Below are 17,289 nucleotides of genomic sequence, written 5' to 3'. Positions count from 1 at the left end.
GTCACCTACAGACTCAAGCTACCCCGACAGTATCGTATATCTCCCTCATTTCATGTTTCGCTGTTAAAACCCTTCATTGAACCGGTCTCCCCTTGTCCCTCAGATGACCCCTCGGTGGATGTACCTCCTCCTCCGGTGCCTGTGGAGGATGAACCCATCTATGGGATCCGGACCATCTTGGACTCTCGGCGGCGAGGTCCCCGACTGGAGTACCTCATCGACTGGGAGGATTACGGACCTGAGGAACGATGCTGGGTACTTCGTGATGACGTCCTAGATCCGACGCTCCTCTCTCTGTTTCACGAGGAACATCCGGATCGTCCTGCACCCAGAGGTCGGGGTAGACCTCGTCGCCGACAACATCCTTCGCAGGCGTCAAGAGCCGCCTCGGGAGGAGGGGGTACTGTCAGGATTCCACCCTCATCCCGTTCAACATCGCCTCCCACTCAATTCCATTCTCCTCCCTCTCATTCAATCACCCGGTCACCTGACTACTAATCACCTTCACCTGAGCCTAATCACCAGCACTCCTTTATAACCCAACATGCATCACTCACCCGTTGTCTGATCTCGTCTTTCCATGACTACAGACTCTTCGAGCTCACTTCCGTGTCTTCCCAGATACCCTCCTGAGCTTCCTGAAACTCCATGCGTCATCATCAGCTGTTCACCACCTCCATCGGCGTCTTCATCCGTCACAGAGCAAGCAGGACTCCTCGCCTTTCAGCTAAGATTCTCCATTCACCCCGTGTCTTACAACCTACTTTCCTCTCGACGTCTGCAACAATAAAGCTGCATTTGAAACTCACCCCTCTGTTCCGTGTTTCAATACCTGACAGTGTGTGTGTAAAAGAGAAAGAGAGCTATTTCCTGTTAAGAAATGAATGCCTTCCATGCAAATATTTGCGGCATAAACAAAAGGAAAAACATCAGTCGTCATTATCACTGACCTTCATTTGAGCAGAGAAACCGAATGGGCCATAATAATTATTATTATCAGCAATACTTAGATTTGCACAGTGTGTTTGAATTGGGCCACTTTTCAGAAAACTTCAAAAATGGTATACTTTTCTGCCTCTTATTTGTAAACGCACACATTTATTGAAATATATATACACTCTAAGAAATACAACAGTAGCCGTCTGTCCGTCTCCCACACGGCGGGATCGGTCTGTTAAATAGAAGAAGAGGTTTGTTGAGTGTGTGTGTGTTTCGGCTCAGTGTCCCGCAGCGAGCGGACAGGACGTCCCGGGCGTCTCACCGGACGGTGGTCTCGGTCTTGCCGTATCCTTCGTACTGGGCGGCTTTCTGCAGAGCGCTCATGTCCAGCTCCGGAATCCCGCACACCAACATCTCCACCTCCTCCGGCCGCAGCAGCTGCAAGAAGAAGGGAAAACATGGAACGCGCGCTACAGGCGCAGTGTGTGTCTGTGTGTGTGGTGCAGATTTGGTGTACAATTCAATTTAAAATGACTTTTATAGATTTGCATTGTATGTCCTACTTCCTGCCTCCTCGATGGGACCACACACATCTTCAAACTGGTGTTCATAACTAAACTAACTAGACTAACTAAGTTACAAAATGAGGGCATTTGTTGTAAATCAGGCAGTGTGAAATCAGATGGACGTCGCAGCGGAGAATTTCCTCTCCTACACAACCGCCGTCTGCGGCAACAATCAATTTGCGAAAGAAAACGCGCAAGAGCGTCACAACCAGTAAACAGCAGCGGCGACAGGAAGTTGTGGTTCAGCGGAGCAGCTGATAAACGAGTTGTGTGTCAAAAAGGCATCTTCATGGGGGGTTTTCTTTGTCACGTCCAGTCATTGAGAATGAAACCGTATGATGGATTTGATTTATAATAACTTAATGTCAAACGTATTGAGAAGTATATTAAGAAGTGTTAAAAAGTTAATAAAACAGCATATAGTTCTATATTCATGGACATGTATAGAATTTCACTTGTTGTGTAGTTTCTCCGACAGGATGGTGAGATGATCTTAGGGCCACAGACCAGGACCCGAGACCAGGGACTAAAACCAGGGCCACAGAGCAGGACCTAAGACCAGGATCCGAGACCAGGGACTGAAAACAAGGCCACAGACCAGGACCCGAGACAAGGACCGAGACCAGGGACTAAAACCAGGGCCACAGAGCAGGACCTAAGACCAGGGACTGAAATCAGGGCCACAGACCAGGACACGAGACCAGGACCCGAGACTGAAACCAGCACCCGAGACAAGGGCCCCAGACCAGGACGTGACTGAATGATCAAATGCAAACCGGCATGAATCTATTTTGAGCTTCAATGTTAACGTCTCCCAGTTAATAATCAACTCAAAATGCAAACATGATTTTGAAAGTTGTGTGTGTGTGTGTGTTGGGGGTGTGGGCTGGTGAGTGATTATCTGCACAGCGGAGAGCGAGACTTCAGTGTCCCAGATGTTCCGATCAGCCCGTCCCGCCTCTGACCCTGAATCGTGCTTTCAGCTGATAACCTGCAGACAAACTGTCCATCTGTCCACTCAGCTGCAGCCGGACATTATTTCACCGCGTTGCCTCCGCTGCCCAATCGACCTCTTTAAAAAAAACGTGCACACAGTCCTGCATGGATCAGCGCCAACTTGACCCTTTGACCTTCAATCATAAACAATGACGACCATTTTAGAAATCCTGTATTTAAAAAAAAAAAATCTTTAAAGGTAGTAATTCCAGAAAAATCCAAATTCAAATTTATAAAGGAAATGCAGAAATAAATTAACTTAGTAATATTATTGAAAATAACAACAACTACAACAACAATATGCGTGTTCGTGAAACTGTCAAACTGATTGCAATATAACTTACTTATAGTTTTTCAAGACATTATAAATGCCAAAAAATGAATTCGTTATGATCATTTTTAGAACAAAATAAAACAATTTTTTTGAGAAAAAACAGCAGAGCAAATAACAAGAAAAAAAAGGTTAGATGAAAACTCTTTGTGATTACTTTTAAGGAATGACGGAATTACGTTCTATTTGTGGATTTCTATACAGTAAAGATTTGCGTCCCTCTGGGACCTTTGACCCTCATCAGAGGTCAATAAAAACAACACAATCAGCTGCTCTCCAGCAGGGAGCGATAACCTTTGACTGAGGATGAAGACATGTGGAATTTACTGCCTGAGCAAACGTCTTCGTCCGAGAAGGGGAGGAAGGAAAGTCCATTTGGCAGATATGCAAACGGATGCCACTGCGTTTTGATTTTGAACGAGTGCACGCTGCTGCTGACAAACACTGAGGAGGATTTTTGGCCGCGGGGAAAGTTCACGTAATGTAGTGTAATATTTGTGTAATAAACAAGTCTGTTTCATTAAGCACACACACACACACACACTCACCATGAGAGCGTCAGAGGCACACACGCTGTGGAAGCCGTGGTAGAAGGCCGCAAACTGTTTACAGATGGATTTATTCAGCAGGAAGTCGATGTAGAGCTGGACGTATTCTGTGGAAACAGGAGGAAAAACACTTTTAACAACATTTTCCATTACGAGCCTTTACCGGCTCGCCCTCCAGCCTCGGCCCGGTCGCTCCGCGCACAGAGCGGGACCTGGAACACGGCGCTTTTATGGGGGGAAATAATTAAAAAAAGAACACAGAAGCTTTTCAGCCGAGGTGCGTTGCTGTGTTCGGTGAAGTTAAAGGGCTCATTGACTCAAACCGCTACGTGGACGAAGGTCGCCGGCGTTGGTCGGGGCCTGAGAGTTGAGCCACGGCCGTGTTTGTGAGAGGCACTTTGTTTCCGCTTGGGACCGTCTGCTCTTTATCGTTGGCAACGAGCGCGAATCACAGTGCGCACCCACCCTTCCTGTTGTGCTTGGTGACGGGAATTTTGTCTCCTCCGGGCTTCAGGTTGTGGGACTTGACCACGCCCATTTCTTCCTGAAAGACCTGCAACACAGAAGAATGTCACACGGTGGGTTGGCAAGTCGCAAATACTTCTTATCCTCTCAGGCAGCGGCTGCTGCGTTTCTAATGTGCTTTTACCCAAAGCAATGTAACATGTATGAGCCTGTCATTAACCAGCGGCAGCACGCCCCCCCAACCGAGGGTCAGCTGACCGTCAGCAGGAATACGGTGGCGTGCCGAGTGCCACCGTTGTAAAGGCAACTAAAGTTGAAAATACAGACCGGATAATGACGCGGTAGCAACAAATCAATCATACAGTAGCCCCGCCCTAAATGTGCTCTCGATTGTTATTTAGAGCTTTGTATTGATCTCATGGCATGCCGTCTGTCAGGGGGGGGGTTTGCTCCACTGACGATCTATGAGCAGAGTGCATTGTGGGCTGTATGGATTGTAAAAGCCCACCAAGGAACATTTTGGATATTGGACTATGGAAACAAAACTTTAACTTGACTAAAATAAGGAAAAAAGCGGATTTCCCAAAGTATGAGTCCATGCGGTTTATAAAGTAAATAAAGTTTGGGTTGAGGGTTATAATTAAGTTAAGTTTAGAGAGAATCATTTTCTAAGTGAGCAGTACAAACTACTATGTGTTCAAGAAATAGTGGCGTGTACATGCAGTAAAAGAGACACACATTGATGAACAAACATACACACACATGCATTGCTGGGAGCAGGACGGAGGTCGTTGGGTTCATCCACCCGCCTGCAGCTCACAGTCGGCTCCCACGGAAAAAATAACACCTGCATTCGAGCTCCAACACAAACGTCTCTCCTCATATGTGCTCCAGCTTCACGTGCAACATGAAGCGCTTGTACATCAAACATGCCGATGTCATGTAATGTAAAACCCAGCGCGAGGAGCTTTAAAAGGTCCAGCATGTGGGGGGGGGTTAAGCAACCGACTGAAACCAGTCTGGCGAGGCGAGCGTGTAGTAGGACGCCGGAGGGCTACGGGACGAGGCGATTGGCCCCCGAGGAGACAGTGTCAACATCTGTTTCCATGGTTACAAACCCACAATGGCTCCGAGAGGCCAGAGATCCTCGTGGTGTATTTAGTTTCAGGGCGGCTAAGGCGAGCAGTCGGTCGGCATTCCTGTGCTGGTCCGGAGATGATGATCAGTCCACAAGTCTCACCAGGAAGTGGAGCGTTTTTAGGTCAATTCAGTCTGCAGCGCCTGTTTGCATCTCGATTTTAGCTCAAGCTTTCAGTTCATAGTTTGTACAGATGTAACTCATACAATCGGCATAATTCAAAGGTCGTCATCATATTGTTTAAAAAATGTCCAGCATTATAAAGAACAGTTTTTGAGACAAGAAGCGCAGAGATGCTAATTGGCGGCTTGCAAACAGTGAAAACAACAACAGCGCTGCCAGTGTTCACGTGAGAGGGGACAGAGGGGGGCGGGGGGGGGCCTCAATGACCAGCCGTAACACCACCCAGAGAGCGCCGCCTCTCTTAGCCAGCGTGCACGTACCGCCAGGCTGTGTCAACAAGGCGGAGGGATGCTCGGGTTACAACGCACACAGTGAGAGTGACATTACTACACTCTCTCTGCTCTGGTGCAACAGGCTTCTGCTGCCACATGAGCGCTCTGGAAATCGATTAAGGATCCTTTTAGTATTCAGTTATTAATTCAGGTACTTCATTCATCCCAGTCATTTGTTGGTAGAATCAGCCTCATCTGGGGAGTTTTCAATCAGCTGTATGATCAAATTGGGGCTGATCAACATTGCCATTTGGTGTAGAATTTAATTTATTATATCACGCCGTGAATAAACAACCAACATAATGAAATAAAATGACCACAAAGACACAGTTAAGTGACATTACAGTGGATGTTGTTTGTGCTTTTATGAATTTGAAAAAAAAGCGTGTTACGGATGAACTGTTTACTTTGTTATTGCCAAATTCAAAGCGACCTTGCATCCTGACCCTCCACCCCAGACTTTAAATCAACCTTTCTACCTGGAACATGAGGTAGAAGTCCTCCTCTACGTTCCCCTCGTAGCTCAGCAGCTCTCCCAAACCATGAGCCAGCTCCTGCAAAGCAAAGAACACAACAGTTCAGGAAAATACCGAATAAAGTGACAGGATTTACAGGTTAATTGATTCAACATTTGAAAAAGCGAACGTTCTCACACAGACAGGAGCAAGTCAGGGTTTTATTTTATCGTCCGTTTAAACGAGGAACAAACATGTGGCACCTGTTTATGTCACTATTTAAGATGAGTGAATACAAGGAGGCAAAGCTTCACTACGTGGTAAAGACGTACAGTATGTATCTGATGAAAAATGTTGTCAGCTTGTCTTGGGTCAGGCTATCCTCTGTGTGTGTGTGTGTGTGTGTGTGTGTGTGTGTGTGTGTGTGTGTGTGTGTGTGTGTGTGTGTGTGTGTGTGTGTGTGTGTGAAAGGTTGTGGATGTGAAACAGCTTTAGGATCAGGTAACTTTGGGCGAGTGACCTTCCCCTCTGTTGCTCAATGAGGCAGAAGAGTTCCATCTGTCACTCAAAGACAAAAAGTGAAAAACGCTATTTGCACCTTTGGACCCTCCAGCAGGTGTGTGGGGGTTAAGATGGTTATGATGGTTAAGATGATTATGATGGTTAAGATGGTTCTGACGGTTAAGATGGTGGAGGCGAGGCTGTCGACAACATTTGGTGCCCATATGTAGATATGTGAGTCCATGACCGACGATGTGGCATTTTGCCGATAGGTGGCTCTGTAGCAGCATCGCAATGATCATGTCTGTGTGTGTGTGTGTGTACGCATGTATCGGGTATGTGTATGTATGTTTGTATGCATCTATGTACCATGAAAGCAGCTCTTTAAATCAAAAAAATATTAAAACGATATTTATTTCACCTAACGATCAAAACTAAACATTGTAACTCTTTGTTAAATCCATTTATTATCACATGGGGACTTTACGTAAAGAAATACAGAAATCTATTTTAAAAAGCTGTAGCGTGTTTGACATCTGTAGCAAATTTATTCATAGAGAATAATGTACCCAAATATGAGCGTGCAGCAATGATGAGAAAACTTATTCTAGAAAAAGACACTCATAATCTCAAACTTTTCAAAGAGGCATCAAAAGTTGAGCTTTGGCTCCATCTGGTGGCAGTGAAGAGAAATCCAAGTGTAAATGTGCTTTGGGGAGTATCCTACTGCCCCAATAAAATGTGCCTCAAACAGCAGAATAGAAATTTAGCAAAGATAAGAATTTTTACACATTTAAGATCATATCTCACAACTTTTTTTTTTTAACACTGACATGTCAACCTGAGACACATACCGGCATGATCTGCTGCAGGTCGTCCAAGGTGGCAGTTGCCATGCCGACAGGGGCATTTTGGTCACACGGTACAGTGGGCGGAGTCAGGAGCTTCCTGTAAGAGGACACACAAAGATCACTTTTTAACATTTATAAATTTCCATGTATTGTATATTCCCGTATCTTGACTTTTGCAGTACTTATAGGGACGCACACACACACACACACACACACACACACACACACACACACACACTCTCTTACCTGTAACAGTAGAGGGGGAAGTGGATGTCCAGAGCAATGCTGTTGTAAACGGCTAAGCCCATCAGCTGATAACACAGCAGGTTAAGGAGATGGTCACCTTTTATTCTTATTTGATTATCCTTTATTTGTTTGTGCGTCTGTGTCAAGCAGCTTTTACGTGAGTGTGACCACAGATCTGTCGTTTCCTCAGTCGGCACCTTGGTGCCTTTTGCTTTAACCGCACCCCTTCAAACTCGACCACATTACGTCATGACGAAGATTCCACACGGCTCACCAGACGAAAACAACACCCGTCACACGCTGTCGGAGCGGCGCCGCACACTGACCTACGCTCCACCGGCTCGGCTTTCACTTTGGACTTCGGAAAACAAACAGATGACGTCATTCTAACAGGAACTAGACTCTTGGGACGTCGCTGTTGGAGAGCCGATGGTGGAGGGGAGCGCTCATCTCTGTTAGGTTGTCGTTCTGTTACAGCATCGTCCTCCACCCGATAAGTGACTTTGACTCGGTTTCCACGATGACAAATCAACATCAGATATCATCTTCAGGTGGGTGACACACACACACGAAAATAAATATCCACCCATACAATTACCGCAAGGTCTTTATGAAGTCAAAACACACACACACAGATATCAAAGAGAGTAGAAAAGCATTTAGAGGTCCCGCTTCATATATTCCCTCTTTATGAGACAGGCATGAATAAAGCTCCCTCTCTCTCTCTCTCTCTCTCTCCCTCTCTCTCGACCTTCCCGTCACCTTCTCCTGTTTATTGTTGAAATCCCCGGAGGCCCCAAAAGCCTGAAGTTCACTCTCCCTTTTCTGCTGTCGCTACGTCCATCGGGTAGTTTACCTTCTTTTCGTGCTTTCTAATGTTGGGATCCAGTTCTTCTTCATTAAAAGGTGCTATCGTGCGTTTATGTTGCGCATTCCCAGCCGCAATGCCTCAATCTCAACTCTCCACTTTCTCATGGCTGTTTGTTCACTTCTGTTTACATCTGCTTGCAGTCTTTCTGTCGTCCTTTCTGCTGCGTCTCTCCGCCGCTCCCTTTGCATCCTCATGCTGACGCAAAGCTACCATGGCGACCAAACAGGAACCACGGCGACTGATAAATTAGCTCTTAGCACGAGCACACATGTGGAACACCCAGGAGCACGCACACACACACACACACACACACACACAGACACACAATAACCTGGCGAGGAAAAGGCAGCTATTAGGTTATATAACCTTTTGACAGTTCCCAGCTGGCCAGTAACTAAGTGCTAAGTGCTGGATCGTTCTCTCTACACACACACACACACACACACACACACATGCACTGTAGACACACACACATTTTACATTTAAATAAGAACAACAGCGGTTAACCTGCAGTATTTGAGAGAGAATCCTGTGTGAATGTTCCCAATAGATACATTTAGAGGAGTTCTTGTAAGTGTCGGTAGAAATAGACTCATTTCCTGTTAAACAAGCTGCAAGTGGAGGAAAAAATGTGCAGCAGTCTGAGGCAGCGCGTGCTGAAGCTGTCACTAAGAAATGGCTTTTATTATTATAAATTATAAAACACTATTTAATGAAGAAAAATAACACCACCAGGTTGTGTTTTTACTAACATAATAAGGAGCAAATGTCCCCCTGCCGGGCGTAACGTGTTTTTTAGTAACATTAAACTGATCCGTGCAGGGCTGAAGGCATCAACCGTTGTCTTAAATACAACTATACTTACTTCAACTATACTTTTAACTAGTTATTGTCAGCATTCTATGAAGGCCGCAGGCTTCCGGCCCACGCGGTCCGTCTACCGGCGGAAAGTGAACCCGGCCTCCTTCTCAGACGAGGAGTCGGGAACAGGCTCTACTGAAGGATACGGTCCCGACCAACTGGAACTCTGAATAGTTGTCACACTTCCAACTGCTGAACCAATGGCAGCGCGAGTCCCTCATGTAGGTGAACATTCCTGGAAAGAGACAATGAGGTTCAGCCCATTTCTGCTGGTCAATAAGTCAATGAGACGGGACTCACGGAGGAAGGAGAGGAAATAAGTCGAGGCGAGATGAGAAAAGATCACGTGAACTAATATGAAGAAATGATGTTTTATCGTTCATTTCCGTTGTAATGTATTCAGTCGGGGGGGGGGATTCATCACTTGAACAAAAAGGGAGGAGCAGGTAGTTGAGGAGAATAAACTCGGCAGGATGCTGAAGCTTTCCAGCTCCGACAGAGAGAAACAGCAGCGGTCTGTTCTGAGACACATCTGGACCGCTCACATCTCTGAACGCCAGAATCTGACACCGCGTCAGCCATTACACAGCCGGTGTGTGTGTGTGTGTGCACCTGCATGTGTGTGTGTGTGTGTGTGTGTGTGTGTGTGTGTGGGGCAGAGCCGGGGCTTTCCCTGCGCCGCTAACGAGGGGAACACTGCTTTCATTGAGTGTGTTGCTTTGGGCCGACGTCCGCTGGCACGAAGAAACACAGACGACCGCGGAAAGATGGAGAAGACGATGGAAATAACAAACGGAGGAGAGAGAGAGAGAGATAAAAAAGTGTCCTTCTATGCAGCGTAACAATCCACGTCAATATCGTAAAGGGATTGAGTTTAAAAGACGTTTTGAACCGACAGCGGTGGAAACACACAATTTGGATTTGGATTCGAATAACGGCTCCCTGGCCGCCGTCTACCAAACTACAAAATGATCATCAGTATGTTCAGTTTCCGATCCGCCAATGAGCGAGTCTCATTCGACACTGACAGGATGCAGCGTTGTGTTTTTATAATATCCTGATTGGAGAAGGCCGACGAGGGGAAAAGAGACACGGCTGCACCGTCACAGTGACACACGTGTGGAGATAACTAGAGGCGGGCGGCGGAGAACTGAAAAGGGAAACAGATGGAGAGAAGAAGACAGTCATAACAGGAGCTGCTCCAGTTTCCAAAAAACAACACTGGCCGCTCGCATCAGCCATTCGACACTTATTGCTGCCGCGCCTGAGAGCTAACAGAGCTTTTTCCACGGAGGCCTCCGCCTCATCTTCCCGTCGGCGGGGTCTTTGTGTCTCACCGTAGTCCGTGTGGAAGATCTGTCGGACCAGCAGCAGGAACCACTCCTTCGTCAGGCCGCCCATGTCCAGCCCCGCCTCCCCGACAAACGTCACCCGCAGCTTCTTCTTCAGGTCGCACCGCTTCCTCGTCAACTACGGGCCCAAAGGGGGGGGGGATGTTGAGCGCCGTTGAGCAAAAAAAATAAATCTTAAATTAAATAAATTTTACGTTTTACGGTTCATCGCAACCTCATAAAAGGTCCTTCATTCTTAAAACTTGTCCAGGAAAAAAAGGGCAGAACAGCGAGGACAATTGTAAAACGGGAGACGTTTGGGGCTGGATCTTCCTTCTCGAGGAAAGTCACATTGATTTAAGGATTCACGTGAGATTTACAGTTTAGGTCTCTTAACTCAGAGTCTGAGGTTCGCACATGAATGTGGGGCATTAAACGCTCGCCACTCGCCCGTCCTCATGAATGCTTCTTCAGTTCATCTCCGTGTTCACAGACAGAACGATGTTGCAGGTTTTTTTTTAACTGTTTTTGATCACGATAAAAAAAAACAACCTCAAAAACGTCCTCAAATTTACATTTGTTTCCCAAGACACTCGCTTGCATGTGACAGATGTTAAAACACCACCAACAGGCAGATGTGCCCAGAGAACATCTGGGATGATCTCAGTCCCGTTCCAACCAGCATCGAGCCATTTGTCTTTTCTGTTTTTTAAAAGATTGTTGTTGTTTTATTTTGTTTTTTCCTCGTGGAGACTTGCGGTGCCTGTGTGGTCGATTATACAGGAAAGAGGTCTTTTGCGTATCATATAAACACAGAAAGGTCTGTATAACATACAGCTGGAAAATGTACAATGCTAGATATAAATATATTATATAATGTTTTGTTTATAAAAGACTTGACAGGAGAAAATCAGATTCATCTTGAGACTTGGGGGTTTGTTTCACGAACTTTGAACGGATAATTAAAGTAGGTTTTTATAATAAATAATTAGTTGGCACTGGACCAGTTTATTGGCTGTGAGGCCTCAAAAACACATTTAACAAAACCACCACAGTTCTACTCACAACAAAAAGTTTTATCCGGTATTTAAATCTCAAACATGTTAATTGTTTTTTCCAGCTTTCTTTCGGGGGGCGAGTTTGAAAAAGAAAAACACATGTTCATGTTCGCACAAGTCTCGACGTTTAAAGCGGTTCTCGTGCGCTCGTGTTTGCCTCGAGGGACAGAATTAAGTCCTCAAACAGTAATTGATTCCCTGCAGAGGAAACATGATTATTTTTGTTCTTTATTATTTTCCATACACAGAGGGAGCCCTTGTTATTTAATAGAGCTTTAATGAGTACAGCGTATCATATATGCGTGTGTGTGTGTGTGTGTGTGTGTGTGTGCGCTGACCTCATCCAGTGAGTCACTCAGGAGTTGTGCCCGTCGTACTTTAATGTTGAGAAACAGAAGGTTCATGTCCACTCTCTGCCGGCGAGACACCTTGCTGACGAGGCTTTGCTGTGAAACACATGAGCACGTTTCAATCGTGTGGACACGCGTGTGCATGTGTGTGTGTGTGCGCGTGTGTGTGTGTGTGTGTGTGTGTGTTGTCTCACCCTGGCCTGGCTGATCATCTGCTGCTCAGAGTCCTTCTGGATGATGGCTTTCTTCACCACTGTTGAAAGGATGAAGGGGAACTGACAGAAGGAAAACCTAAAGAAAGGACGGGTGGAATTATGGGAAAGGTAATAAACCGGAAACGCATCAGCAGGCTCTGAAATCAACACCAACAATCAACACGATCCATAAAATGAGTTTCAGAGGTGTGCACTTTGGATCCGCCTCCTTCGTCAGACGTTAGCGAGCTTCTGGAAGAGCTTCCACCCTTCAGGATGAGCTGCACCTGAGTGGGAACGTCACTTCGTCCCTGCGCAGGCGGAGAAACGTCTCGGGGAGCGTCAGGCGTCGCCCCGGGTCGTCTGGGCAGTGAGTCGAGCCCACGCGCCTGTTAGCATCCCCCCGGTTCCTTAAGAACAGGGACGCCTTCCCTGGAAAAGGTCACTGCTCAGCGTCCACCAGCAACGCTGCAGCGAACAAGAGAAGCAACCTGAAGAGACGAGGAGAAAGACACACGTGATCGGACCTGTTTGAGTTGCCGTAGTTCTGCCAGGTCCGGTACTCCTCCATGAAGTCGATGTGCTCCAGCGTGATGTTGTAGAAGTCCGTGAAGGGCATGATGGGAGCAGAGGAGACGCTGTTGGCTGCGTCTGAAGACAGCAGCGGAAGAAGGAGAGTCGGATGTGACAACGTGATCTTCTGCGCCCGTGTGTGTGTGTGTGTGTGTGTGTGTGTGTGTGTGTGTGCGACTCACTGAACAGGCCGAGCACTTTGGTGGCGGAGGGAATCCACCAGGAGCACTTGGCCAGAGGAGGAAGTTCATCTGGTTCTGCGGGAAACAGTCGGGTGGAGATGAACTGCAGGAGGCGCTCCACCGGCTGCCTGAAGCGCCGCGCCGACAGCCTGGCGCGCACACACACGCACACACACACACACGCACACAGGAAGAAAGAAACAGCATCAACTGCACACGTCCTGAAATGCATAAAAATAGACTGTTCACGAGGGAAGAAATAGCGGCGCTGGAGGGAGAAGAACTGAACACAACTTGTAATTTAAAGCAGCTCCCTTGTAAATCATCACCAAGCAGAGGACGTATCCTTCTGACTTCAGACGGGGGTGGCTGGGGTTTGGGATTGAGGGCTTTATGTCAACTTTTAAAAGCTCTAAGGTTTGATAAAACCGTCTGGCAGTCATTGACCTCCTCCAAACAAAACCCATGCAGATGCAGCAGGATGTTTCTTTGGTAATGTACCAAACTAAGGCGCTGCAAATAGAAGTTAAATAACTTTAACAGGGTTAAAGCGAGCAGGCGGCTGCACAAAAAAAAAAAAAAACGCATCCTGCTTTTGACATCAATAGTGGAAAATAAAAAGCAGCCGCTGCAGTTTGTCAGAATGACGAGAGATTTCTCCCCAGTGGAAGCTAAGTGTGATAAATGCACCGGCGAACCGACGAGAGCAAAATATTTCTAGATACACTAGAACACTTTAAATTGACCTTCCTATCACGCAATCCATCACCAGAGAACTCTGCTGCAGAGAGCAGATGACAAGAGGCCACCGGCCTACACGCCCAGAGGTTACAGGACGGAGACGCAAAGCACATATTTCCCTTAAAAGAGTTTACAATCTGTTCTTCTGAAACCCCACCTGCCCCGTCCCCTGCCCTGTCCCCCCCTGAACCCCTCCCGTGCCCCCCTCCCCTCCCCTGCCCCGCCCCCCCCCCAAGGCCTTTGCTTTAATCCCGCTGATGGACACACAGTGACGACACAAAGAGGACCACAGGTTGATGGAGGGGAAGACAAACGGACAGAGAAAGCTGTGGCAACTTGGCTGCGAGCCAACATAAAAATCACATCACACACACGCACACACACCTACACACACACACACACACACACACACACACGCACGCACACTTACTTTTTGAGCCAATGAACCAGGAAGTGGTGGTCTGCCTCGGAAAGAGCTGCAATCTGCCTCAGCAGGTGAGCGTAGATCACATAGGTGCTGGTGCTTGAGTACTGCGGGTTCTACACACACACACACACACACACACACACAGACTGAGTTCCCATTTCTTCTTTGCATTATATTTTTGAACAAAAAGCGTTCATCAATACTGATGAGAACATGTCTTTAAATGGTAGAAGTGGGACACCGCCGAGGACAAATTGTGAAATAACAGCCGGACCAGTGAACAGAGAGAGGAGTCACTTAAAAGCAAATCCAGACGGATCAAATCTTCAGACAAGCACACATGGCTGAATGAATAACAACAGATGGAATAATGAGGGAGATAATCCAGGGGACGTCGCTCAGCTTTCACTGGCTGTTAACATCCAAGTAGTGAAAGAAAAGAGCTGAACGTGAAGCTTGCAGAGTCGTCACCAGAAAGGGAACCAGTAGTCCTCAACTCCACCGTGACCTCGCCCAATCCCAGCCTGCGCGTGTGTGTGTGTGTGTGTGTGTGCGTGTGCGGTTGTGTTCTCAGGAGAGTTGGAAGACGAGCCGAGTCCTCACAGTCAAATCAGACATTTGTTGTGTGTGTGTGTGTGTTTGTTGGAGCTACTTTAAATCCTGGTCTTCATCTGATTTAAAACCTCAAAAACACATATGGAGATCAGAAAGGAGAGAGAGTTCATTCCTGTGTTTCCACAGCTGCCAACAGATGTGGATTTATTGACAGCTCGTCACTGTGAGCAACGCTGCCTTGCTGCATGTCTTCATTTTAAAAGCAGCAAAGGGACCTTTTGACCTTCAGACTCACCTGAACGAGAATGAAATAAGCTCGAAGGTCGTCTTTCGTCCGAGGCCTGAAGACAGAAAAACCACACAAACCGTCACACGACAGAGAAGGACACGCACGACAGAACCGAACTCACATCTCACCGCTGGGCAATCGATCCCATCCCACTCAAATCTGTGTTGTTTGAATCACGTTAAAGTCAAAAGAATAAAAATAAGATGCAGATTGAGTTCTCACCCTTTCCACTCCCTCAGCAGACTGTTGATGATCCCTTTCAACACCGACTTCTGGATGTCCTGAGGCTAAACACACACACACACACACGTCAGAAACAGCTCTGAAGGTCGATGGGCGAGCAGATCTAGAAGGTGTTCCGGTGACGGATGTGTGTCTGCGGACGAGGCGTCCTGGTCTTACTGTGCTGAGCAGCGCGTCGTAAACAGCGTTGACAAACTTGGCGTTGACTCCCGAGTCGTCGATGGTGTTGAAGGATCCGTTCGCCTCTCGCTGGGTATCGGGCGAGGGAGGGAGGACACCACAACGAGGAAACGAGGAAAGAGCGCAAGGGAGGAAAACAGCAGAAAAACAAAATAAGCTTTCACCTAGTAAAAGGCTGCAGGCGCCTGGCGACGTTTTAACGGCATCTAAAACGTTTTTTCTCCCAACAGGCATTCTGCTGAGAGCCAGACTGTGTGTCTGCGTGCGCGTGTGTGTGTGTGTGTGTGTGTGTGTGTCTTCTACCTTGAAGGCGGCGTTGATTTCGATGAAGGAGTCGAAGGTGGTGAGGTAAAACTCTCGGACCTCCCTCCAGTCCCCCGATTGGACGGCTCGCTCCATGTCCTCCCTGGCAAACACAAACGCACAAAACAGCTGCAAAAGAGACACCACACCCCGGGCGCCAACGCGGCCGCGCGACCCGTGTCCTGGGAGGAGAAACTCACTGGAACTCCTTGGTGGTCTTGGTGCGCGGGGGGAGGATGGGGTCCGAGGGGAACGGAGCTTTGACCTCCGGGGGAAGAGTGTCAATGGAGAGCCGATGCTTTTGTCGCACGTCGCTGCAGATGGGAGGGAGCTCCCTCCCTGGGGGGAGAAAAAAACAGACACACAAACCGCCGATTAACTAAGACATGGAGGAGGAACCGATTGAGAACGGCTTGTTTTAAATACCTCTTTAAATAAAAGGTTCTCTGAAATAGATCTGGAGTCTGAACCGAGCCATTGAGTGTAACAACCATTGAGTGTTTTTGTTTAATTAGCATGATTTCATTGGCGTAAAGATCATTGTTAATCAGTAATGAATGCGGTTGAGAGGTTAAAAAAAACAGTTTCTTGTTTGGACTTGAACAAGGATGAGTATCTTTTTGGAGAGGCCGAAACGGAGGAATCATTCTGACATTTGGTGGTCGGAGACAAATGGGAGCGGAAGATATTTCAGGCCGAGACAGCGACGGCGTTGATGATGTCGCTTCCTCACACACTTGGTCCGTCTATTCATTCGGTTTATGATGAGCCCCTGCTTTTGTCTCCGTCTCCACGGTAACAACAGTACCCATGAGCAGACCTGTCCAGGTGCATTGTGGGTGCTCATTTTGCAGCCATGAATGCAGATGAAAGGGACACGGGTACGGAGGCGGGTGGGCGCATGACAATGAGAGCAGGTGTTACATCACAGGGCCCCTCGTGTTTGTGGACCTGCTTTAGGCTGAAGGTCGTAAGGTCGTGGAAATGTTTGGGCTGTTTGATTTCCATTTATCAATACAGCCTTTCTAATCTAAAGCCTAAATAAATACAATCATTTATGAATTGCATGTCAATTGACATGTGTCTATTATATGACTTTTCATATAATAAGATTCCTCCTCTGGTGTCATTTCACGCAAATGCATCTTTTACTTTTGGATTCACCACCTCCTCAATCAAAGCGCCAGTTAAGGAAACAAGTCAGAACCACCGTGAATAATCCTCTGGGGAGCACGAGCACTCCACTCATGTCACAGCAACCGGGCCACGAAAAGTGTTCAACAATTTAGCCGATGGAAGCAGGCGGAAAAGTGTCGTCAGATCACGACCTCAAGAGGACACGAAGAGAGACCGATGAGACTAATAAGAGGAAGAAATGCTCCTCCCTCCTCCCATTTCTGCCCCCGTGTCCTCTCGCCTCCTCCATCACTGCTTTATAATGACCTCTGCTTTGTCAGTTTGTGTGTCACCCAATTTCGCCCTGACAGACAAGTATCGGTCGTCACGACGGCCTTCTAGTTCAAGGAGTCACCTTCGAGACCTCTGAGGACGTTCTCCTCCCTCCTCTTTCATTCAAGTCCACACCAACAAGTCCTTTGATGTCTTTTGACAAAGTGAGGTGAGACGATGACAACCTTGTT

General features: G+C 47.2%; 1 protein-coding gene and 1 long non-coding RNA gene across 4 annotated transcripts in view; one reads left to right on the top strand and one right to left on the bottom strand.

The window, feature by feature from the left end:
* The window catches only part of hectd2 (HECT domain containing 2), a 30,447-nt gene that overhangs the window by 7,269 nt on the left and 5,889 nt on the right, over nucleotides 1–17,289 (bottom strand). For all 3 annotated transcript variants that reach the window (XM_040178911.2, XM_078104787.1, XM_078104788.1), the window contains 18 exons: nucleotides 15,850–15,988; nucleotides 15,650–15,752; nucleotides 15,326–15,415; nucleotides 15,146–15,210; nucleotides 14,930–14,975; nucleotides 14,083–14,192; nucleotides 12,912–13,060; nucleotides 12,684–12,807; nucleotides 12,157–12,253; nucleotides 11,951–12,058; nucleotides 10,561–10,693; nucleotides 9,370–9,458; nucleotides 7,492–7,556; nucleotides 7,249–7,342; nucleotides 5,918–5,992; nucleotides 3,846–3,933; nucleotides 3,381–3,487; nucleotides 1,262–1,377 (listed from right to left, as the gene is read on the bottom strand). In XM_040178911.2, the coding sequence (XP_040034845.2) occupies nucleotides 1,262–1,377; nucleotides 3,381–3,487; nucleotides 3,846–3,933; nucleotides 5,918–5,992; nucleotides 7,249–7,342; nucleotides 7,492–7,556; nucleotides 9,370–9,458; nucleotides 10,561–10,693; nucleotides 11,951–12,058; nucleotides 12,157–12,253; nucleotides 12,684–12,807; nucleotides 12,912–13,060; nucleotides 14,083–14,192; nucleotides 14,930–14,975; nucleotides 15,146–15,210; nucleotides 15,326–15,415; nucleotides 15,650–15,752; nucleotides 15,850–15,988 (1,798 nt within the window). The remainder of the gene's footprint in view (nucleotides 1–1,261; nucleotides 1,378–3,380; nucleotides 3,488–3,845; nucleotides 3,934–5,917; nucleotides 5,993–7,248; nucleotides 7,343–7,491; nucleotides 7,557–9,369; nucleotides 9,459–10,560; nucleotides 10,694–11,950; nucleotides 12,059–12,156; nucleotides 12,254–12,683; nucleotides 12,808–12,911; nucleotides 13,061–14,082; nucleotides 14,193–14,929; nucleotides 14,976–15,145; nucleotides 15,211–15,325; nucleotides 15,416–15,649; nucleotides 15,753–15,849; nucleotides 15,989–17,289) is intronic.
* Nucleotides 284–808, top strand: LOC144409500 (uncharacterized). The gene is made up of 2 exons (XR_013467967.1): nucleotides 284–400; nucleotides 622–808. It is a non-coding gene; the product is annotated as an uncharacterized LOC144409500 (long non-coding RNA).

The sequence above is a fragment of the Gasterosteus aculeatus genome, chromosome 6 (genome assembly GCF_964276395.1).
Source record: "Gasterosteus aculeatus chromosome 6, fGasAcu3.hap1.1, whole genome shotgun sequence".
In the NCBI taxonomy this organism is placed as follows: Eukaryota; Metazoa; Chordata; class Actinopteri; order Perciformes; family Gasterosteidae; genus Gasterosteus; species Gasterosteus aculeatus.
Note: the sequence above shows the minus strand (reverse complement) of the source record. Positions and strands in the feature narration are given on the sequence as shown.